Source organism: Vulpes vulpes, unplaced genomic scaffold (assembly GCF_048418805.1).
Source record: "Vulpes vulpes isolate BD-2025 unplaced genomic scaffold, VulVul3 Bu000000699, whole genome shotgun sequence".
NCBI lineage: Eukaryota > Metazoa > Chordata > Mammalia > Carnivora > Canidae > Vulpes > Vulpes vulpes.
Window position 1 is genome coordinate 133015 of NW_027325697.1, and position 24973 is coordinate 157987.

At 33.5% G+C, this 24973-nt stretch overlaps 1 protein-coding gene across 1 annotated transcript in view; it reads left to right on the plus strand.

Moving 5' to 3' along the window:
* LOC112912708 (low-density lipoprotein receptor-related protein 1B-like) overlaps positions 1-24973 on the plus strand; it is a 142400-nt gene that overhangs the window by 103444 nt on the left and 13983 nt on the right. Inside the window, exons 20-21 of the mRNA XM_072745171.1 lie at positions 2920-3024; positions 24252-24328. Coding sequence (XP_072601272.1) covers positions 2920-3024; positions 24252-24328 — 182 coding nt within the window. The remainder of the gene's footprint in view (positions 1-2919; positions 3025-24251; positions 24329-24973) is intronic.

Consider the following 24973-nt stretch of genomic DNA (forward strand, 5'->3'; position numbering starts at 1 on the left):
CATTAGTGAACGAACATACATTTTTCTCTACGTCCAATACACCATATCAGAAATGCACTGTAGTCTCTTGCTTGCAACTCCATTCCATTCATACAGGAAATACTAGACTATCATCTAAGACAGGCTAAAAACTGCAATTGCCTTCCCAGTTTTCCTTAGGAAAGCTCATGTAGAGACAGACACCCTATTTCCATTACAAGGGGAAGTTCCATATGAAGAAGAGTGAGACTCTGGGCTTTCAGTACTGCCTGCTTACAGAGAAAATTAGCTTCATCCAGAAACACCAGAACCTCATAATCTGAGCATGCCACGAAGATCCAACACTGTGATTTTGGACTCTTAAAGGATCCTTTTGGGAAAGAATATGTCAGATGGATAAATAAGAACAGTTGTTAGCAAAATGAGTAGATAGAGGAAGTTTAAAAATAGACGTATAATACTTGATCAAATAGGCTAGATACATAAAAGTGTGATAATACAAACAAGACTCTGCGTATTCTGAAACAAATGAAGACAAACTTGTCTTCATTTCTATGATATTTTTCATCTTAGCATTAAATGACATTTACACTATGTTAGAATTTCTGTCTCATAGGTAAATAACTTACACTAAAACAAAAAACACAACTGAATTACAGTAAATCTTTACTTAAATATGAAAATTCAAGCCTCCACTATACTTGTGATTACAAATAGTCAGGTGTGTTTCTAATGCACAGTCTATGAGCTGTCAACTAGAATAGATACTCTGTCAAGTATAATAAATATAATCTTTAAAAATGGAGCTAATTGTATATTTTTCTCCTTTGTGGAAATCCAAGTAAGTATTGATGAAGAAAGACTTGATCATAATTTTGAATAGCCTAAATAATACCTTTTCAATTCTTTGTGTGTAATGGACAACTGGTAATTAACTTTTGGAAAGAGATATATCACAAACTGTGTGTGTGTGTGTGTGTGTGTGTGTGTGACATGCCTCCAAGAAATGAAATTATGAATAAAACTTGCATTAAAACATGGGCTGAACTCTTTGAAGCATTATAATGATTTGAGTAATTTGTATTTCACATTTGAAATATATACAAATGTCTGTCTTCAATTTAGGATGCAAATAAAACTATTAGAAGGAGAAAGAGACAATATCTTTTATAACTCCTGAAAGCAGGAGATAAAAGCAATGAATACTTAGAATTTTTTCTTTCTGTTAAAAGCTGGTATTTGGTGTATAGTTATCTTTTTTGTAGGAAATCCTTTAATATAAAATGAGCTATGTTTTCTCTCTGGCGTTGTCCTTTTCATAGAACAAGAAACTGTAACTTTCTGCTCTTTGATTTTTAAGGAGGCTGAGATGGGGGACAAGGAAATACAGATCCATTTAACATATCAGACACCAATACCATTAAATGTATACTTGTCTCACTTTGTATCCATATTCAATGCCTCTAGATTTAAGGTATTCTTTGCTAAATCTTAGGAACTTTTAACTACTGCTTCCTTCTTCATGTTTGGCTCTACATTCACATATCTCCATTTTAGAGTGTGTACATAGTTGACTCATTGCTTCTGTTCATCTTGAAAAGAAATGTGATTTTTAAAATCTAGGCTCTTAAAAAATACCTTTAAATTAAACATCTGGAAAAAAGATAAGCCATTTTGTGTTTTTTTTCAGCAGCCTCACCACCTACATGAGGTGAAATAAACATTCACGGAATGAATTAATTAGGATCGCTAACTGATCATTTTAGGCATCTAACCGATCATTGGGAATTACCCTGTGATGGATGTAACGCAATAGATGTCCATCACGGAGAGGATCAAAGTGATCAGTGATATTGCAACCTGATTTACATGTCAAGCTTATATCCAGATTTATGGTGACACCACTGATTGCTTCATGACACCTAGTGCAACATGATCTCATAATCAGAATAGTGGCATGATCTGTTGTAATTCTGCTTTGAGCCAAGGCTTATATGATTCTATCACCCTATTTCTCATACAAGAGATCTCTTGCTAATTTAGAATGTGGATGTACTTTTGTCTTTTCCCCCAATAATTTCCAATGTCCAATCTAATATTATTCATTTATACCAAAATATAACATGGCAAGTAAGAAATTTCTGTATTTTCCCATTAATGTCATGCTTGGTTTTTTTTTCCATAGCAATAGCCATAGTGTTTATTCTTATCTCAGACATGTAATGTGCTGTGAATTAAAATAGTTTCCATAATTTTCCCAAGAAAGCCTAACTCATTACCTTGTTGCCATCCTACATATTGTTCCTATAACACAACACTACTGTTTATTTTTTCAATGAAATTACCATGATTTTTGTGTGTGTTAGAATAAAAAAATTGACATTAATTACAATACATAATCAAAGAGAAACAGTGGGATAAAATGACTATCAGATAATCCTATATTTTCTTACAAAACCTGGAATCTGAAACTCCTAACAGTTTTTTTGGACCAGATTTTACAGTTTACGAGAAATAGCTGAAGCATTTGCTTCCAGAATATTTGATCATGTGATTTATAATTCACACCAATGTCACCAAACCCTAGTTATATGAAAAGGGAATAAATGAATGCTAACGTCTCCCTGTAGTGTAAGTGATTGACATTAGAGCATATTTTTTCACACATATATATAGCTATATTAAAATTTTATATTAAGCAAATGGGTTGAAAATTTGAAAATTACTAAAAGAAAACATTTGTCTTTCATCATTTTGTTAAAAAAAAAAAAAAAAAAAACAACTTTGCCTCCAGGAAGTCTGTCTTTCTGAAAACTTACTTTTAGCCAGGCCTCCATTACTCCTCTATGATGAATATTCTCATCTGCAGAGAGTTTATGTCAGCTTTCAACAATAATGATGCCAGTAACAATGAGATTTCTTTTTTCTTTGTTGCTGCAGCTGCACTAATGGAAAGATTGCCTCTAGCTGTCAGTTATGTGATGGCTACTGTTACAATGGTGGCACATGCCAGCTGGACCCTGAGACAAATGTACCTGTGTGTCTGTGAGTATTGTATAATGTTGTGGGCACTTTGTGGAATGACTTTGTATGTACATGGAATCCCTCCTCTATTGTTCTCCATTTTATTTGGTGGTGGAGGGAGTGATCCATTTTAAGTGAATGTTTCATGGACATCTCTGATCAAGTATTGTCCCTCAGTGGCTCGTGTGCTGCAAAATCTCCTCCTTTATCAATTTGCGAGTGATTTCATAAGGAAGAGCTCATTCAATTATTAGCATCATACACATTAAAGACATTCACAGATCTTTGAAGTTGGAAATGCCAGGGAAAATTATTCTAATTTCATTGACCTTATTCAGATATGGGAAACCCAGGCATAATCATATTTGTGAACACTTGGTACTTACATCCATTCTTTTCAAAAGAACTTGAGGTATCTTTTCAAATGTATAATGCTATTTGATGTGTGTATCAGGTTTAGAGTGTTATATTATGTAAGCCTATTAAGCCCCTGTCTCCTTTGGAATTCATGAAGTTGAATCTGGGTTTTTAAACATTTGGAAAGTATTGGAGATTCTCTGCTTGTGAGAAAATCTATAATTTAATATTCTTCCCTCTGTCCATAATGGACAACTGGAAATAAAACCATTCCACTTACGTGGTTTCTATTTTGAGTTTTCTTTGATCACCGCTGCACTAGAAGGATGACGTCTACCTCTGATCCACATCCACGTTCTGTCCCCACCTTGTCAGAGCAGCATGTGATAAGTGTGAATGAGAGAGAAATGAGCGTACTTTACAAAGTTTTATTCATATGTTACTATCTCTGTATGAAATAAATTTGAAACATATTTAGAAAAAAAAAGTCAGACGCTTTATTTAGCTGTATTTTACTGAAATTCTGCAGATGCTCTGTGGGGTTTAAAAGTCAGCGCTGTGACCAGAAAGAGAACCCTTGTGATCACTACTGTCAGAATGAGGGGATTTGCACTTTAACTGCGTTTAATGAGCCGAGATGCAAGTAGGTTTAACCTTCCACTTTACCACTGCGCTTCGTGTGACATCATTTCAGGCCACAGTTCATTGGTTTAAATCATGAACATCCACATGCATTTCACAGTGTATACTTAATCTCGGGGCTCATCTGTGTCACACACACTTAACCTTTGCTTCGCTCACCGACAAGTGTATGCACCACAGTCAGCTAGAGAGTCTAGAAATATAACAGAGGGAATGAAAAAGCTCATGGAACTGTCTAATAAAAATACATTTCCTAGAATAGTCGCATTTAATTAGGGAAGTACAGAAGCGGGGTTTTTAGACCCTATTGCTATAGTCTATATTATATTTGGAATAGTGGCTTCTTTTCAGTAACTGACTTTTCATTTCAAGTGCTGATGAAATAATAATACATTCTTTTGTTTCCCAAATGTTCACCGAGAACACTCTTACTTTAACCAGAAAGACTTCTTTATAGAAGAAATAGGTACATGGTAAAAATTTTGTTTCCTAATAGTTTAAATCTTTCTCTCCTAATTCAACTAATTTGTCCATCCATGTCAAATAAACTTATTTGCTCTGAGAAATTTCAGGGACCACCTTTGGGGTAACTATCAATGTTTATCATGATGGAAGTTATTTCTGCATTTTGCTTTTGAGCTTTAGAGATGGATCATATGTGACATCCCCCTTTATATCCCATGTCATAAACAGAGACCATGACTGGCGCCTCATACTAACCCCATGATGGTGTCACAGTATACTTAGTAATGGTCTTGAAGCACAATTGTATTGAAATTCAGATGTTTCATTATCAAAACTCTACAGTTTTGTTCACAAACGAACTATTTTTTTTATTTAAAAATGTCATTCTTTAGATAATTGTCCAAAAAAATATGAGAAGTGATTAAACTAATTAAACAGGGAAAAATTGGTATTCCTTCTTTTTTTCTAGAAGATATTTGAATATGTCAAACCAATATTCCTACATAAACTACATCCAAAAATAACACTTTAAGTATTAGTCTACAAAGTGTATGTAAACTGATCTTTTAAGGCATTGACTTTTCAGTTCATACTCAGGTTTGCACCTGTGTAAGTGAAGACAGAGGAGACTCTTCAGTTCTACCTCAACATGGCTCCACCCTAAATTTCTTCAGCCATTCAGCAAATATTTATTGACTCTGAGAGTATGCTAAATCCTAGACAAGTGAAGATGAATGGAATTTAACCCCCAGCATCAAGGAGCTCATTAATTAATGGGGTGAAAATTCATACACAACTAATTAACTTATAATAATATAAGTGTGAACACAGGTAAAAAAGAGAGGGCAGTGAAGTCTTAGCAGGGCAAGTGATTTGTTCAGAATGGGAAATGGAAGCTTAACAGAAAAGGCAATGTTTTGTGGTTTATGTAGTTCATGATACTAAGTGAGGTTGGGAAGACCATTCTGCAAAGAAAGAATAGCATAAGCGAAGACATGGATGTGAAACTTAATGGCTTATTTGGGGAACTGTGAGTGGTTGTGTATAGCTAGAATGAAGGGTGACTGTAGTTGGGAGGGGGAGGGGCACAAAGACACAAAACTGAAAAGATAAATTAGAATCTTATTTATGCCAAAGTTAGGGGATTGCATAGGATCCTGAAATGAATGATCAGCCAAAGAGATTTGAGGCAGAGGCTTGAGATGAAGGAGTTGGCTTTTGAAGGTGATGCTCATTGATGTGTGTGGGAGAGCCTTGAGACCAGCTGCAAGGGCCCTACCTGATAAGGTTTGGCATGACTTCATGAGAAAAGTGATGGGCACGTGAACCTGGGCAGTGCAATTGGAGGAAAGAAGAGCAAGGGCAAGAGATTAGTGGATATTTCAGAGTTATTAAGTCCAGAGTGATTGTTAGCCAAACATTGATCTAGGTACCCATGTTACTTCATTTTCAGGACACCGGTAATGCCTATTCTGGGGCCCAGTCTTCATTAATCTTGTCCCTCTTCATTATGTCCAGGCAAAGTACACATAACATTTCAGACCCACCCTCTTCCTTCCTTCCCATAAATAGGTGTAGGACTATGCCTGCCCACAGAATGCCCCTGTATCCCCAGAATCCATTTTTCATAGGCATAGCAGCCCACAAAAATGTTCTCCACTTTTGACTCTTACCAAGTATCATCAGAGGCACCTGGCCTTATAAGATGATAATCAGCCTGTTTTTTAAACTCAGCGAGGAAAAATACATTAATTGGAAAGATTTAGAAGAAAATTATTTTACTTTTGCATATGTTAGTCTCTATGTGCATTTGGTTTTATGGGAATTTTGTCCATGCCTTTGTTTTTTACAACCTAAAATGTATTCTGATGGTAGCAGTAATTCTTACTGAATCCCTCAAATATCTTAAGCTATAAAAAGAAGCATAGAGGAGAGAATGACATTCTGCTGTCATTCATTCATTCATTCATTCATTCATTCATTCATTTGCCAAATGTTTATTGATAACCTATAATGAAAGAGACCCTATGTAAATTTAATTAATAAGAGCTAAAGCTGACTTAGCAAATACTTTCTGTCAAGCACTATGTTAGGCACTTTATATATTTTATGTAAAGTTAGAATATTATGCTGTTATTATTATCATCATCATCATCATCATGTAATTGTTATCCTCATTTCACAGACTATAACACTGAGGTTACATACTAAGAACGAATGGGACTCAAACAACATTTCTTTGATTCTGAAGTTCATGCCCCGGTTATAACTCTTACACTGTACTACTCTCCTTATGCTATACTAATTCCAACATGGTTTTTACTTTTGAAGAACTTAAAATTTATTTTAGTAGATGAATGGGTTTAAAAAACTTAAAATTCCATTTGGCAATTGTTATAATAGTGAAGTGGGTGATGTGAATTAAGGAGGGCACTTGTCATGAGCACTGGGCATTCTGTGTAAGTAATGAATCACTGAATTCTAGACCTAAAGCTAATATTACACTATACCTTAACTAACTGGAATTTAAATAAACATTTGAGACAAACTTAAGAAACAAAAAAAGAAATAAGACCAAAGTGTTGTGGGAAAACATCTCAATAGAGATCAATTAATGATGATTAGTTGGAGAGAGGAAAACTTCATAGATGAAGTGATAGTTTCACAGTAAAAAAAAAAAAGTATAGTATTTGTACAGATGGGGAATGACTAAAAATCTTTTTTTAAGGAGATAGAGAATATATTTGAAAGTAAGGTGATGATTGCTGAGAACAGAATTTAGCCTATGTGGCAAAATAGGAAGAGAGAAGACTAGAGGGAGATATTGGGGCCTCTTGATGAGGTGCATTTTATGCCATGACATGAGAGTGGGTTTGTAGAAAGAGGAATAGAGGATTAAGGATGGAATCTAGAAAAGACTACTGTTTGATACTATATTATAAAGGAATCAACAAAAGTAAATGAGAAAAATAGAAATTGGAGGAAACTTGTCAAAGTAGATTATTTCAATTCAAAGGAGTAGAGAGTATGAAAGAATATGAAAGAAAGAAAGAAAGAAAGAAAGAAAGAAAGAAAGAAAGAAAGAAAGAAAGAAAGAAAGAAAGAAAGAAAGAAAGAAAGAAAGAAAGAAAGAAAGAAAGAAAGAAAGAAAGAAAAGAAAAAGTCCAGACAGTTTAAGGAGGATACGAAATTATAAATGGTTTATTGGATTTTGCCATTGGATGGCCATTAAGGGAGATGTTTTGAAAATTCTATATGACAGCAGAATATTAAGCCCTTGGGATATCTTCCTAATAGTCAATTATCCTTATGAGGGGAGCTTTTTGGAAATACAGATTTCAGCCTCAGATATCAATTGGTAGTGGACACGTATTTTTAATGAAAAGCTAGTGTGTACTATTTCATCTAAAAGCCTTACAGGAAAAAAAAAAAAAAAAAAAAAGCCTTACAGGAAACAAAAAAATGCTTTAAAAGATAAGATATGGGGATCCCTGGGTGGCGCAGCAGTTTGGCGCCTGCCTTTGGCCCAGGGCGCGATCCTGGAGACCCGGGATCGAATCCCACGTCGGGCTCCCGGTGCATGGAGCCTGCTTCTCCCTCCGCCTGTGTCTCTGCGTCTCTCTCTCTCTCTGTGACTATCATAAATAAATAAATAAAAAATTAAAAAAAAATTTAAAAGATAAGATATAGTGCTTGCTTAAGTTTTGTTGGTAGTACATTTTTTTTTTTTCATAGACTGGAAAACTATTTGAATGTGCAGGACTTAATACACATTTGGAAAGTCTATAAAGCATTCAGATCTATGAAGGTGACAGATTTTTTTCCACATAGAAATTTTATTACTGTAGCCTTCAAGTTAAGAAATAGATTTGTTCTTTGAAAGCCTTCACTTTTGTCTCTTGATGGACATTTTCACTTATTACTACATATGGAGGAAAAAGGAAACTCCACAGAAAATCCTAGAGAAAAATAAAACATAGGATTTTCTATGCTTATTTTGAGAGAGTTTTGATATTTTTAAAGTAAGTGATATTGCTTAGGTTAAAACCAAATTTAAAAGAATCTAATGTGTGCTATCTTGACAATATTTTGGCTGTTATATGTTTTTTGTTGTGAGGTTTAAAAATCAATACTGTGAAGAACTATTCAACTCAGTATCAAGTTAACTGTGTATTCCTACTTCTAAGATAACTTGCAAGGGTCAGACTTTCATTTATATGGGATTTAACTTTCTTTAAAACATTCACAGCATTATCTCCCAGCAATATTTACAGTACATTTCCTCTTCCAATAATAAAATCACGTTTGTAGCTACCCTACTTCTCCTATCACTACTAGCATACTTACACACACACACACACACACACACACACATAGCCTTGTCACATTACCGCAGGACCATTCCACTCTTAGATGTTCTGCTCAAACAGCTCATTGAATTGAAATGCTTCTCCTTTTTTCCATTTACCTCTTATTATCCTAATAGTCTCAACTCAGATACCCTTTGTATGTGGCACAAGGAAAGTGAATAGTAAATCTTAACTGACTCGGGCTTAGCTAAATTTCTCAGAAGAAAAGAATCAAAATTTAATGAGGAAAGTATTTTATAATATGTAATATATATTTGTATATTATATGTTATATATATTTATATATAATAACTACATATATCACATTAGTCAGACATAGAACCACGAGGATGTGTGTGTGTGTGTGTGTGTGCGCGCGCGTAGGGAGAGAATGAGAGAGAAAACCAGGAAAGTCATTGGTGTAATTCAGTCCAAATCCAAAGGTCTGAGAAACAAGGTAGTTGATAGGATAAGTCCCAGTATAAGTCCACTATTGTTTTTGGTTTCTGTTCATTCAGTTTCTTAACACAAATATACACTTGCAGCTTATTAGATACTAAAATGAGATCACATGATAGACATTCTTTTATGTTTACTTTGCAATGCATTCTGAACACCATTCCTGTCAGCATATATAATTAGATGCTTTTATTCTTAAGTGGTTGCCCAGTGTTCCATTGTCTGCATTTTCCCTACTTTATATAATTAACCATGTATCATTCAGTTATTAGGTGTGCGGTTTTATTCTTGTGTTCTTGTGTTAACTTTTTCCCCCCAAAGATACAAACATGTATCTAAATATGTTTGTAATTTCTCATTAGTTTTCTAAGACTAACACCCAGAAATGGAAATATTAGGTCCAAATGTATCGAATATATGAATGACACTAGCTATGATTTTGGGCAAGTGACTAATGTCTTTTTGTGTCACATTTTCCTTATCTGTAAAGTGATAAGTTTGGGCTAACCATTCACTTATAAGTCTATGAGGCATAATATATTTAAATCTGAGTCCCATTTGAAGTTTTGCTTTCAACCTGATTTAAAATTTGGTTGGAGTCACAACCACAGATACAAATTCTCCCCAAACCCCTCTAAAACATCTAAGAAGACACTGAGAAAACAAAATGTCCATTAGCAGCAACACTAAGAATAATAGAAAATCTGTTCATACTATGCAGTAACTGAAGAATTAATCATAAAATTTGTGGTTCATGATTAAATATTTTTATTCAGTATTTCTCTATGGTTTCGTAATTTATTTTTCTGACACTTTAAAATAATATGCCAAGGTTTAGCTAAGTGTATGAGTAGTCTCTTTACACTTAAGCTCAAAAGATAATAGTTCTTTTCACTTATTTCTTATTATAACCCCTAGTCTAGTATATAAGTCTATAAGAACTAGAATCTTAGGTGTCGGTTCCCTTGATTGTTTCATATTTTGCCCTCTTAGAGAGAACAAAAATACTGTCAATCTTCTCTTCCTATAGCCATTCCTCAACAAGTATTTATTGAGCACCTACTATAAGCCAGACAATATCCTAGGCACCAAAGAGTTAATCCGTGAACAAAACACAAAAATATTTGACCTGTGTAGCTTAAAGGCTAATGGTTATCCCTTATTGGAGAATTTGGGTAATATTTACTTTTTAAAAATAGTCTTCTGTATAATATATACTTTTTTAAAAAGAGAAGAAAAAAGGTAGTTTTTAAACTTATTTGTGTCATCTGAAAAAAGAGAACCAAAAAGATCTAACTCTGATAGTGCATGGCTTCTGAAATCCTATCAATTCAGGCACTGACTGTTTTGAAAATGGCAGAGCTCCAAGACATTTCTTATAATATATATTATTGCTTCTTGCCCATGGCAAGAACCATTCTCCATTTGGTCAAAAACAAGATAGTGATGTTAGTTTTTATGTTTTACTTCTTCATTTCAAACAAAAGCTAAAAATAACGTACTATGAGCATTTCCCCCCAATCTATTACCTTTTCTTTTTTTTTTTCCCCCTTTTTGGTTTAGTTAGATTTTTATGGGTATCTGGTTTTTTTGTTCATATTTTTTAGGAAAAAATGGTTTCCAAAGAAATTATCTCCTTTCTTTGATCATTCGTGAGAGTATGTGTGTGTGCTTCCATTTTTCATACTCCACTATGATATTCCATATTTTATGGCTAGAATTGACCTCTCATCTGTGTGTGGCCTTTGGACATGGAACATATTTCTATGAAATTGGCTTGGGAATGTTGCCTGTTGTACACTCTATGGCTTCTTTAAATTTATATGTCTGTTTCTCTCTGGAAGATTGTAAATTCCTTCAAGTAAGAAGTTGTGTCTGATTTATCTATTTTGCCCTAATAGCTAGCATATGTTCTGCACATAGTATGTTCTTAGCTAATGTTGCTAAAAAATAATTTCTTGGTGCCTATATTGTATTGTGAGATCTGACAGCCTATGATATGATCATCTTTCTGTCATCATTATAATACCACATCCTACTTTGTTATTAAGTTTTCAAAACTACAAGAGTCAGGAAAAAAACAGAAAAGTGATTGATCTTATCATGATTTGTTATTCTCTTTCTCACCTTTATGATACCATCTAACGCTACCCTGAGGTGTTTCCTGAGTGTTCTGGAATCCAGGTTAAATAGCTCTCTGTAAAGATCTAAGTAGGTTTAATTCAACATCTTAACTTATTAGAAGAACATAATTTTATTTGTTTTTGTTGTCTCTTCTCCTTGCTTTTTGTTTGTTTATTGTTTTTGGTCTGGGAATCTCTATCAAAAATAGACAGGGAAGAAGGGGAAAGTAAGATATAGCCCCTGCCCTTGAGGGCCTGTGAGTCTATTTGAAGAAAAAGATGAGGGAAGAAGGAACATGCCAGGGGCTCTGGGGATTTGAGTAATGTAAATAAATAATGCTTATAAAGGAGGATTGGACAATGATATTAGACAGTGAAATAATTCTGAGGAATATAGAATGCTTAGCGAGAAATTTGAAATTCATTCCATAAGCAATAGAGGAACACTGATAATGTTTGAAATATGGAATATCACAGCCATCTGAATGTTTTAGATAGATTTTGATGACATGGTGCTATGCTGGAACAAGAAGCTATGGGTTTGCAAAAAAAAAAAAAAAGAAGAGAGAGAGAGAGAGAGAGATTTAAAAATTAATCCCAATTTGCAATGAAAAGGACAAAGATATTTTTCAATTAAAAAAATGACTTTAAAAAAATGACTTTTTAAAAGTGTTTTGTGGTAAACAAGGCATACAAGAGCCGAGTGATAGAGGATATTATATCTCAGGATTGCAGTTTGTTTTGGTTGTTTAGTTTTAATCCTCTGGCTCTTTTGTCATCTTAATATGGAAATGCTAATAGCATGTACTTTCTAAAATTGTTTTAGAAACAATTTTAGAAACAATAGGATTAAGAAATATAATATATGTAAAGAACATAGAGTATTGTTCTTCAACATAAACATTAAAAAAATTAAAAAGGAAAATCTTAAAGCCATTGTAATACACCAGACATACATGATCAGAACCTGGTATAATCTGGGCTTCTAGGAGTCTGAAGGTGAAAAATAAAGTGCAGCTTTTTTTTTAAAGTGCTTCTTATTGAAAATAAGGTGCTATGTGGCATAAATAAAATGCAAGCAGTGCACGGATAGTAACTGGGAGGGGACCTATAGTAAGTAAAGCCCAGCTCAAGTCCTATTGAGAAAGAAAGGACAATGGGTCTGCCCTCAATTTCCTTAGAAAACACACAGGAGAATTAGTTTTATAATCATTTTCGAAGTAGAATTTTTAAATGCAGAAAGATGCAAAACAAATATATAAATACCAAAGGGACATTCATTAAGAGAGAAATCTGCATTAGGTGTTTCATCATTGTCTTTGGTTTTGTGATTGTTCCAATCTAATTATTTTATTAAAAGTTCAGCATTATTTTCTAAGTCCTTAGGGTGAGAAACACGTAAGGAAAATGTACAAGTACTAGAGAAGCCTTTGGCGGGACTTTTGGGAAGAGGATAACGAGTTCTGTTTCTGTCACAAATTTTAAAGAGATAGGAATTATTCTCTAGGTTGCAGTTAATTAAGGCCTTGGTTTCTGAAAATACTGGTCTTGCAGAAAGGAGACTACAGGGTTTGCTCTCTGTGGTCTTGCTGTCAGGCTGAGCAGCATTTCTCCATGTGGACCAGCGACCTTGTGGCCCCGTAGAGAATATTTGAGAAGAACCAAGGAACTTGTCATGAGTGATTTCAAACAGATCACAACTTTTCAGCAGGGGTATTGAGCAATTCAACTTTAGGGGCCTGGGTTGTCCACATTGTAAGAGTCAGGTCATTGCACATTCCTTATTTGCTTTCCTGCCCCATGGCATATGTTCAAAACAGAAAATACGAGATGTGCACGTCTTTTGGAGTAGTAAGGCCAAGAAAAGCTGTCACATCAATAGCTATCCTATATGATCCCAGGTAACAAGTTGTAACTTGTCCTAGCTTTCACCATGCCGGCAGTGCCGTGGGGAAAACACACAATACAGATATCACATCTTTCTGTACAAGTTTTTAAGTCTAGTTTTCGCCTTGACAGTACAGTGGCACTACTTAACAAAGAGCATTTACTACAGAGTTATATATATTGGGCAGCTACAGTTATAAATCTTTGATGTTCTCACATTATCTTCCCTTGATTTGGGGACACATAATCATATATATGATTTCACATAATCAGCAAATCGGAATAACCAAAGAAACCACAATATAACCACATAATATTTTCATTTGTTAATGTTGCTTCTTTAACAATTAAATATTTTTTTCTATTTAGACTGCTTTCCCCAGATTTTACTGCAATAGAAAACAATCACAATTTCAGATACTTTTAACAAAAAATGCTTATTTCTTGCTCCTATTCCACTGCTGGGAAAAGTCAAGAAAACTAAATAGTCACTCTAAGGCCTCGTACCTGACCCCCATCTAATTTTATACACTTTCCAGAAAAGGATTGGACACATATGGTTTAAATACCAACGTTGATTTCAGAGTAAAAAAATAATTAAAGATTCCTTATACTATCATTATTTAAGAAAATATGTTCTTTCTCCTTTTCTATAGTATGACAGTAACAGAAGTCATTATGTTAAAGGAGTATAAAATCTTAAGCCTAATATACTTCCTCTAATGAGCATACAAATCAGAAATTACAACTATGTAGATATTGGCATGAGGTATACAGCCTTTAAATTTAATAATTTAATATTCATAATATCATCATTTGCATTAAATTAAGTTAAATGATGTGTAAATTTTATACACATCATTATGTCATTTAATATCCCAAGGAAGCTTTTTTTTTTGGATTTTAAAATAATCAACTTACCTTGCAAAAAACAAGGAAGGAATAAGGAAAAATCTTTTGAGGCAGTAAAAGGAAAACATAAAAAATAAATAACAAACTAAAAAGGATGTGGATTTGAGGGGAAAACAAAGGTGATGTCATATGAGGCGATATCTATGGACAATGTGTGACAAAGCAGGAAGTATCATTCTCTCTGTCCTGTTACTATAAACTAAAAAACTGAAATGCATGAATTGCCTATGAGGAGGGGAGGAGAGACTACAACACAGGTCTGTCTGATTCCAAATTCACACAAATGGCAATTTGTATCCCTGCATACCAGCATTTTAATTTCAGACAATAGTTTAAATTAAATGATTGAATTAAATTACATTTATTTTTTAAATACTTTTTTTAAAAATATTTTATTTATTTATTCATGAGAGACACAGAGAGAGAGAGAGAGGCAGAGACACAGGCAGAGGGAGAAGCAGGCTCCACGCAGGGAGCCTGACGTGGGACTCGATCCCGGGTCTCCAGGATCACACCCTGGGCTGCAGGCAGCGCCAAACTGCTGCACCACCGGGGCTGCCCTTAAATTACATTTAATTGATATATATATATATATATGATATATATATATATATCATCAGGCAAGTGCTTTCATCAGGCAAGCACTTTTAGAATTTTTGTCATGAAAGAAAAAACATTTCTTTGTTGACTGCATCCTGAGACAAGAAATGAAATATCACACAATTTGTATCATCGAATAAGTAAATTTTTTTCATGCCCAAGTTGCTAGAATGGTATCACCTGATTTTATAAAGGGAAGAATTAATGAGTGAAAGAGGGAAGGTAGGGAAAAGAGAAGCCAAGAAAGAAGGAAATAAGAAAAAAAAAAAAAACGAAGGAAAGAAGGAAGAAAATATTTGCCTATTACTGTGGTTCTTTTATATGAAGTGTTTCCCGTAGTGGATCAATATTCCTTTTAGTGAGAAATGACTGACTGACAACTAATTGAAAGCAAGTTCTTATGAATGGTGCTACACATTCTTCATAATAAGCACCCCATATGTTTATGAAACTTCTCTCTATATAGTCGCATATTTATATGTGTTCAACCATGCATCTTCCCTGCCTCGTGGATCTATTCATTCATTTAGTTAAATGGCACATACACACTCTGACCATGTGCCAGAGACTGCTCAAGAAATAGAGAATACAGGGACGCCTGGGTGGCTCAGCAGTTGAGCATCTCCCTTTGGCTCAGGGTGTGATCCTGGGGTCAGGGATCAAGTCCCACGTCTGGCTCCCCGCAGGGAGCCCGCTTCTCCCTCTGCCTATGTCTCTGCCTCTCTCTTTGTGTCTCTCTTGAATAAATAAATAAAATCTTTAAAAAAGAGAAATGAGAGAATACAAAGATGAATAATAGACAATCCCCACCTTAAGTTCATCACAATCTAGCATAGTTATAGGCAAATGCATGTTCTAGATACTTATCATATGGAAATATGCATATAGAATATACCATATTTATGATTGTATGCTGACCAAATGAATAAAAATATTTATAACCCCAAATTGCAGTTTTCTCCATAATGTAAAATTATGTAACTGTAATATTGTATGGCATTTTAGATTTATTGAAGATATTTGTCTCTACTTTCTAAATCAGTTTTTACCCATTGCCTGCATAAACCTTCTTACCTTCAGTCAGAAAGTAATCAACATTTGGATTAGGAAAGAAATGTGTTAATGGGCATCTTTTGTCCTAAGGTCTCCTTGTTTCTGCCTGCAACATGATTCTATAAATGTTATAAACAAACCTGGTGACTGTTGTATGACTAACATCTACATGGGATATACAAATTGTTTAATTCATACTGAATCTTGACTTTAGCAAATCATTCTCAATCTATCTCATATGTCTCTCTCTCTCTCTCTCTTTTTTTTTGATTACTTGTTTTATTTTTTAAAACAATTAAATGTAAAACAAATATTTTGAAAGTTTAGGTCCTAGATTTTGAGGAAGGCTGAAAGGTGGTAATTGGGAAGCTGATATTGATACTAACACAGGGTGCCTTAATCAAGTACAAATGATTGATGGGAAGCTTTCATGTTAGCTTTTGGAGAACATGTAGTAGTCTTGTAAGTAGACTAAAGGCTATGCTGAAATATCAGAAAGCAGAAGACCATTTTGATGTCAGAATCATTTTTCAGTGATTTGGGCTATAAATGAGTCTGACTAACATCAATATCCCAGCACATGAGTAGTGCAATAGAAAGTAAATTAAATATATTTTTTTAGAGAATTAAAGTTATATCGGACTTAAAGACATTCATACACTCAAAACCTTGTGATAACACTTCCAGATCTTCCTACCATTGCCTCAGATTTGCATGGGATTAGTGTATCTTGAATGATTCTTAAAAATGTAACAGTTAGATATGCCAGACATCCTCATAATAATTTGTTTCAAATTTCATCACTGGCACCACACAAAAGCCCTAAGAAATAAGAAGGGCATTCATGAGGTGTTTTTTTTTAATAGAAATATTCTTTATTGTTCACCTTTATCATGTACTAAATCACAAAATATTCAGGTGGTAAAATAGTTACTTTGTGTCCATGGCACTAAGCATAGAGAATCCCACCCCTTATGGTTTGGTAGCTTTTTAAGACAATTGTAGGATTGGCCTTTTGTCTTGGCAATGTGTAGAGAGAGCCCTCTAATTGTATTACAGCATACATTATGTTTTTCCTCTCACCTTTACCTATAGCATTATAACCACTGTTTCTAACGTAATAGCCTGCTTTTAGGTCTTTAGTTACATCCATCATATTACTTAACACTAATTTTATTATTATTCCTATTCCTTTTTATCCGGTGCATGTAATGTATTCAGTGAAGTACAAATTGTCTACTCAGTCTAAAAAACACCTCATGCTTTTCAGATCTGCTTTCAATAAAATTTTCTGGAGAATATCTAGATGATAAACTTTTCCATTACTATAGATTTTTTTTTTTTTTTTAGTATTTATTCAGTCATCATTTCACACTTTGGTGGCCATTTCTGCTCAAGTGGCCTGTGCAAAATTATATGTTTAAACATTTCTAACTTAAACCACTCAATCTTAACAAACTTCCCTTTATGGGTAATTACTTGGCAAACTAGATTTCATCTTCTTTTATTCCACCTTACTTCTTAAAATAAATCACTTTTAAAAATCCATTCTATTAATTTTATTTCTTTCATTGCCACCTTTTCAATTTCTTATTAATTTTTACTTTTCCTAAAATAATTACTGGTCAGATTTTATTGAATATCGCTCTTTTTTTTTTTTTTTTACTTTATCACATTAACATTTCTCAAACCAAGAACCCTTTCTGATCGAATTTTTCTTAATATTAAAGTAAGATTAGTTTTGTCTTACTAATCTTATCAGTACTAGATAACACAATGATTTACTGTAATATTTTCAAACAATTAATTATATTCTTATAGAGTAGAATCAAGTATACTTATAAAAACAAACATAAATTTAAGCTACTACCCTAAGCCTTCTGAAGAAAAAAAAAAAAACAAGGTAATACCTGCCTTTTCCCATGTAAGAAGTAACAGTTAAATTTAGATTGAGAATAGTACTGCATAAATAGAAATTGTAGTGCAAAATTGTATGTAAAAAAATACCAAATAAGTGAAATAAGGGTCAATAGTTTTGGAAGTTCAAGAGTGGATTGAGTAATAATATAGATGAACTTATAGATAATGGATCTTTAAAGATATATTAGACACATGTACAATATTTTGGAACAAATATAAAGATGTGAAATTGATATCAAGAAGGATATAAACACTCTTTAATAATATATTCCTCAGTTTCACTGCTAGAGACAGAAAGTTAAACATTTTGATCACAGGTCTGAGGTAATGTGGTAATTCTTACAAATCTACGACTCAAAAAAATACACTATTTCCTTTTGTTCAGACAATATTCTGACTTTTTATTGAGAAATTGGTACTCTCCTGGGCATAAGGGACTAAAGAAAAGCATTTCTCCCTACTCCTGCATTGAATTAGAATGATCATGGCATTATTGCAGAAAACAATAATGAAATAATGACATCACATTTTATTCCTCTACTTAAGCTATTTTTTTCCTGGCAAATTATTTGAATATGCACATCCTCACTTCACATAGTAATTCCAACTCCTAGGTTATTACAAGAGTGAGTAATAGTATTTTTCGTATGAATATACTTATCCTAAGATCTGGCACAAAGTTCAGCAAATGTTAATTGGATCTTATGCAAAATTTCACATCAAAGTTAGTACGGGAAATTTAGGGGGCATGTTACAAAAAATATGAATCATTATGTGTATATGAAATAATTTTAACTCAGAAAGTCATGAAACAATAAGATATTGAAAAGTGTTTTACAATAAAATTAACAAACCGATGAATAAATATCTGTCTACATAACATCTTACAAACTACTGTTCGCATGGAAAGGGCACAAAAGATACTGGGAATTACACAACAGTATAGAGAGTCAAAGTGAGTCAAAGTGAGGAACACCATGCAAATGTAGTCATTTCAACACCAGAAATTTGCAAAATTAATTGGACAAAGTATTTTGCCAGTGCTTTTTTTTTAAATTTCTTTACATAAATATGGAAATACTACTATATAAATCTAGTGCACAAAATGTAGTATTTTTCATTTTTTTTAACTGAAGCTTTTGGAACACTAAAGCATGCATGGCACTATGCACAAGTTTTCTAAGGTTTCCTTAATCCCTTTGTGCCATTTTTTCCCCTGTGAGTTTTTTTTTTTTTCCCTGAATGTCTCTATCATCATGGTTAATAAGCGTAGCCTAGCACATATATCGAGGAGGAGAAATTCAATTCCAAATTACTTTAAGGTTCACCTTTGAATTTTACTTTGGTTGGTCAGAAGAGTCCCGTGACCTTTAAATTTGATGAAAAAAGGGAGTAGATATTAATCTCATTATTTTATTTTGAACTTCTCCCAAAGCAGGTGACTCTAGACCACATTTCTGCAAAATGACATTTGTAGTCCATGTAAGTTGATCATTGTTATACAGTGAAAGGTAGTATCTCAGATTTTACAACACCTGTTGTATTTTGTATCTAATATTCTCAATTCTCAATCACTGTACTACTTCAGAGATAGCAGCATTTTGGACAGTTTAATTATATGTCTTGTATCTATGCTTACATATAAAAACTGTTCCTTTTAGAGATTATTTTTTATCCCCTTTATATTTGCCAACCTGATTTTGATATTCTGAAAATGTTTACTATTCTTCCTAGTAATATCTGTTCTGCTATTGCCTTTACATAAAGGCATTCCCTTGTGATACAGAATATTACAATTGAAACAGAGTATATTATAACTATACAATAATTTCACAAATTTTTAAAGGACACAGTAACTACTAAGTCCTCTAAACACTACTTTTTAACTAACTGCATATTTTATATAGTAACATTCAGATGAAAATTAGTTATCAAAATCAAAAACTTACTCAGCTTTCTAATACTATGTAAAGAACTTTTACCAATATAATTTAATCTTCTGAATAATCATGCTGGGCATGCATATTATTATTCTCACCCAAAAATTTTTTTAAAAGATCAAATAATATTTGATATAAGGACAAAGTCTATGGGACTATAGCAATAAGTTGTCTCAAATATTTCTTGAAGTGTGATTTGTGAATTACTTGCATCAGAATCACTTCGTCAAAGTAAAGATTTCTGGTCCAAACTCCAAGCTACTTAATGAAAATCCCTGATATAGGGGACTCTAGAATTTCAATTTTAGCAATTTTTTTTTCAGTTTGCTAACCATACTAATATAGTACATAATGAAATATCACAAAATATATTAGAATTCAGACTATTTTATACATATAGCTATAATGTAAGTGGAAGAATAAGATTAAGAAAACAATGCAGCAGTAAATAATCTTCTTTTTAATGTCAATAGCCTTAGAGAGAAGGGAAGAAGTCAAAAACTGTAAAATCTATAACACTTTACCAGGCAGCTATTGACTTCAAGAAACTGCTAGGAGCCATAAAAAAGGAATGAAATCTTTCCATTTGCAATAACATGGATAGAGCTAGAGAGTATAATGCTAAGTTAAATACGTCAATCAGAGAAAGACAGATACCATATGATCTCACTCATGTGTGGAATTTAAGAAACAAAACAGATGAGCAAAGAAAAAATTAGAGAGAAGCCAAGAAACAGACTCTTACCTATAGAGAACAAATGGTTACCACAGGGGAGGTGGACAGGAGGGTGGGAGAAACAGAAGATGGAGATTTAATTGTACATTTATCATGATGAAAAAAATGTATAAAAAACCTGCCAGAAGCAATATCTTTATATGATGATGTGAAAAAAAGAAAGATAAAAGATAGTTTAGATAAATAAGTCTCTCTCTACCTCTTTCTCTCTCTTTCTATCTATGTTCCAACAATACTTAGTTAAAATTCACCAGTGTTAAAAATGTTAAATAATTCAGACTGCCATAGTGGTAAACACATAAGAAAAAGAAGGGGATTTTTATTGTCCTAAGGTTAAGGATAGTAGGAAACAACCTATAGAATAAGAGTAAAAGGAATGACACAGAAGTGTTTGTGCTGGTAAGGAATAAAGAAAAGGCAGGTAGTCATCTGTGGGGCTCAGTCAGTTAAGCATCAAATTCTTGGTTTCTGTTCAGGTCCTGATCTCATGGCTCATGAGATTGAGCCTTGTGTTGGGCTCTGCACTCAACAGGAATCTGCTTGGATATTCTTTCCTTCTGCCCCTCTCCCTCCCTCCCTAAAATAAATAAATAGGGGATCCCTGGGTGGCTCAGCAGTTTAGCGCCTGCCTTGGGCTCAGGGTGTGACCCCGGGGTCCCGGGATTGAGTCCCACATTGGGCTCCCTGCATGGAGCCTGCTTCTCCCTCTGCCTGTGTCTCTGCCTGTCTCCCTGTGTCTCTCATGAATAAATAAATAAAATATTTTAAATAAATTAATAAACTTTAAAAAACATTTAAAAAATTATTTTAAATCTTGGGAGGTACACGAAGGATTTCCTTGAAGACAGTTATCTGAAGATAACTAGTAGGTAGCAGTGGATTACAACAGTACAGATTAAAGGTGACCGGGGCATGGACTGTGGATTTTACTTGAGGAATAATGAAAAAGAGATGCCAGAAATATCATAGTCAGCACAGTAATGCAAATGATTCAGTGAGGAATTGGACAAGAAATTTTGATGATCCTCAGATATTCCGATTCCTAAATGTTCTGCCCTTAATAGCTTTGATCATTGTAGTCTATTCAGAGTATAAAAATTTATGAATTTCTTTAAAGATGGTAAAAGTCCTTGGTCTTAAATCAACCACTGGAAGAAGAGCTCGTGGAGCAGCAAATGCCTTAAGTAGTCATTTTGTAAGGTAGGCAACAAGAATAATGACTTCTATTTGATTTAGTATCTCAAAAGAGATAATTTTTTAAAAATGTAACAAATGTTGAACAGTAGAATACATTTTATCTTTGGCCATAAAACATTGTTTTATAAGGAGTATAGGGAAAATTGCAAGGTGATCATCAGCTTATTAAGATGTATAACTGTTAAAATTAATTATTTCTCCAGCACCGTCTTTGAGAGTTTTTTCCAGTATGTAATAAGTAAAATATTCCTTGAAGATTAGGAATTTAAAAGTGGTTCCACAATTTAAAAGAGAAGAGATTTATTACCATTAGTAGGTGATTTCTTTTATCCATCATAAATACTGGGTTCCAAGCTCTGGATAAAATAGATAATTAGTACAGTTCAGAAACACCACCTGTCTTACCTAAATAATTCCAGAGTTTGGAATTAAGAATAACACTATCCTTACTTGTTTGCTTAAAAATCTCTTTTTATTCTTCTGGGGTTCTAAAGCCATATATTTCATCACTTCCTAAAGTAATTAAAATATGTGATGTTCGTGTCCAAACACAATCTGGTAATTTAGCATTTAATCCTCCTATTTTGAGCAATTTCACTTTTTGACTTCTAAGCATCTCAGTGTAATGATGAGCCCAGAGGTACTTATCTCTAGTAATAACATAACAAAATGTATCTCAGGTCTTTCTTCTTATTTAATATGAACCCTGATTTAGGTTTCTTTTTATTTGGTTATCAAAGAAGGTAATGTAAAGAGCCAATTTTTATATTTTAATCAGTAATTCAATATGCCTGCACAAAAATAACCTTGAATACATAAGCTATATAATAAAATTATTAAGCAATCAGTATTGGTCTTTTTTCCATTAGTATGTAAAACTTCCTCAGGAAGATTTGACAAATGTAAAGCTATGTAAAACAGAAAGAATTTTGCAATGATCAGAATTCACTCCAACAACATTTTACAAAATCATCCTAAACACATTATTTTGAATTATCTGTGGACTGTGTCAAGAATTACAAACTGTAAAGAATTGGAACACTTTTGTAGATCGATCATCTGTAAAACCACAGGTGAGGAAAAGAAATGACTTTTAAAAATCAATGATTTTATCCATTGTTCACTTTATTATAATTTTGTAAAAATGTGCTCATTCCATTACCTTACTTCAGGAATGTAGACAGAGTCATTGACCTGGCCTTAAAATTTATTTACTTTAATGATTTATTGCATTATGGTATATAGTAAATGTGTATAGGAAATAGATACATAAACTTGTTATAAAAAATCTAAACAAAAAGGTAAGATGATGCATGAATGATGACCTAATAATAATATATTAATATTCATTTAAACCATAATCCATACTCATACTTTTACAATATCATTATTAATCAAATAACTATATTCTTGAATTATAACATTATTGTCAATTATGCTGACATTAATATATGCTTTAATGAAACAAATTTTTGTTTTCATGATTTGAAGTTTTCAGTCATGATGATTTTATGAGCTTTCACCCATGTTTTAGGAGAGCCAACGCTGTACTCACAGATATCCCAGATAATTCACATGGCATCATCGAAGCCTTGTTCCAAGCACAGCTTCAGCTATCTGAATTGACTATGACATTATTGGCAGAAACCTTGAAATTGCAGTTATTTAGTTTGGCCACCATGCCCAGAGAGATCTACTTGAAATGGTTCTGGAAGCTGTTCTTTCATTGTGTGCAACTATTCTTAATATGGTGACATTTGACAGTCATTTTAAATAAGAATTGAAGCCAATTAAGCGGTCTCTCTGTGGATTTCCTCTGACAGATGCACAGAGGCATCTTGGGCTAGCCAATAGGCATTATTGAAATGTAGCTAAAACCATTCCAGCATTTATTTTGATGCATCCAGCTAATTATATGGCTGTGATTTATGTTTAAGTAAAGGACTTTAACCAGATCTATTATTTTCACCCTCTGTGAGACTTTTCATCATAGTGTCATGGTACCTATATGGGGAAGACTGCTTCTTCCACTAAAAACTTGGGCACGTTTTCTTGATTCCATAGAGACAGAAGTCTGATTTTAAATGGGAACGGACTGCATTTCCCTATGCATGATTAGAAGAGTAAAAATTCTGCAGTTTGAACTGAGACAGATGACCATTTGCTGTTGGGTTTTAATTAAACTTTGGACATAGAGCAGGCCAGGGGGAAAAAAAGTCCCAGAAACTTAAAGATTGATCTGCTTGACAGGCCAACTCAGTTTTTATTGTGGCTACTTGCAATTTTCAGTACTTCTTAAATTGATTCCTAATTCTTAATTAAGATTTCAGTTTTGCTATAAAATATACTAAATTTAAGTTTTAACATAGGATAAAGAAAAATGACTGTAAACCTAAATTTTAAAAAAAAATTTTCAACAAATGACGTCCAGTTGAAACTACCCTCCACATACCGGCAATATACAGGACATTAGCAGAACTCTATACCTAATATTTATGAATCAGTGATGGCTGGCCCTTCATTTCATTTGGTTAAAGTTATTATATTAGCAGATTTGTGAGTTTTATTATAAACCAATTTTTCTTCTTTATTTTTTTAATTTTTCTAGATGTTCCACCAACTGGTCAGGCACACAGTGTGAGAGACCAGCCCCAAAGAGCAGCAAGTCTGATCATATTAACACAAGTAAGTTCTTCAGGTTAATATATTGGGTGGTGGGTGTTCCATATGGTGCAGGAATTGTATTGTATGCCATGACTGGGGGACTTAAATCTTGGAAAGTGTCCTTCACGGAATTCTGCAGGAGATGCATTGCAATCCAGTTGTTTTTGGAAAGATGAAGCACTGAGCTCACCTGGTGACAGGTTCTAGCATTTATGTGCTCTTTCAGACAGCAAACTTGGGCAGTTTTCAGAATGCACATTGTCAAACCTAGCATAACCTTTTCTGGAGAAATGTCCATCAGCTACCAAGGCTGCAAATAGCACAATGGATATGAAAATGCTCCAGGAAAAAAAGTAATTCCATGTTTTAATTAGACCAAAGTGTATTTTCTTGGATTGCATTTCAGTATGTCGTTATAAAGCAATCTTGACTGGTAGACTTAAGGAAAAATATATTAACAAGCAATAAGAATCGTGGTTGATTTATTGCTTCTTTGTCTTCAAAGTATTGGTTTTGAACTGTATTAAAATATAGCTCAGCATTTTACAAATTGCTTTATGCAGCTGTAGTCTCAGGACTACATCTGGATTTGAAAGTCCATCTACATCATCATTGTGTGTGTCTGTTGTGTATATTTTTAACAACTTTAAACGATTTTATAAAGAT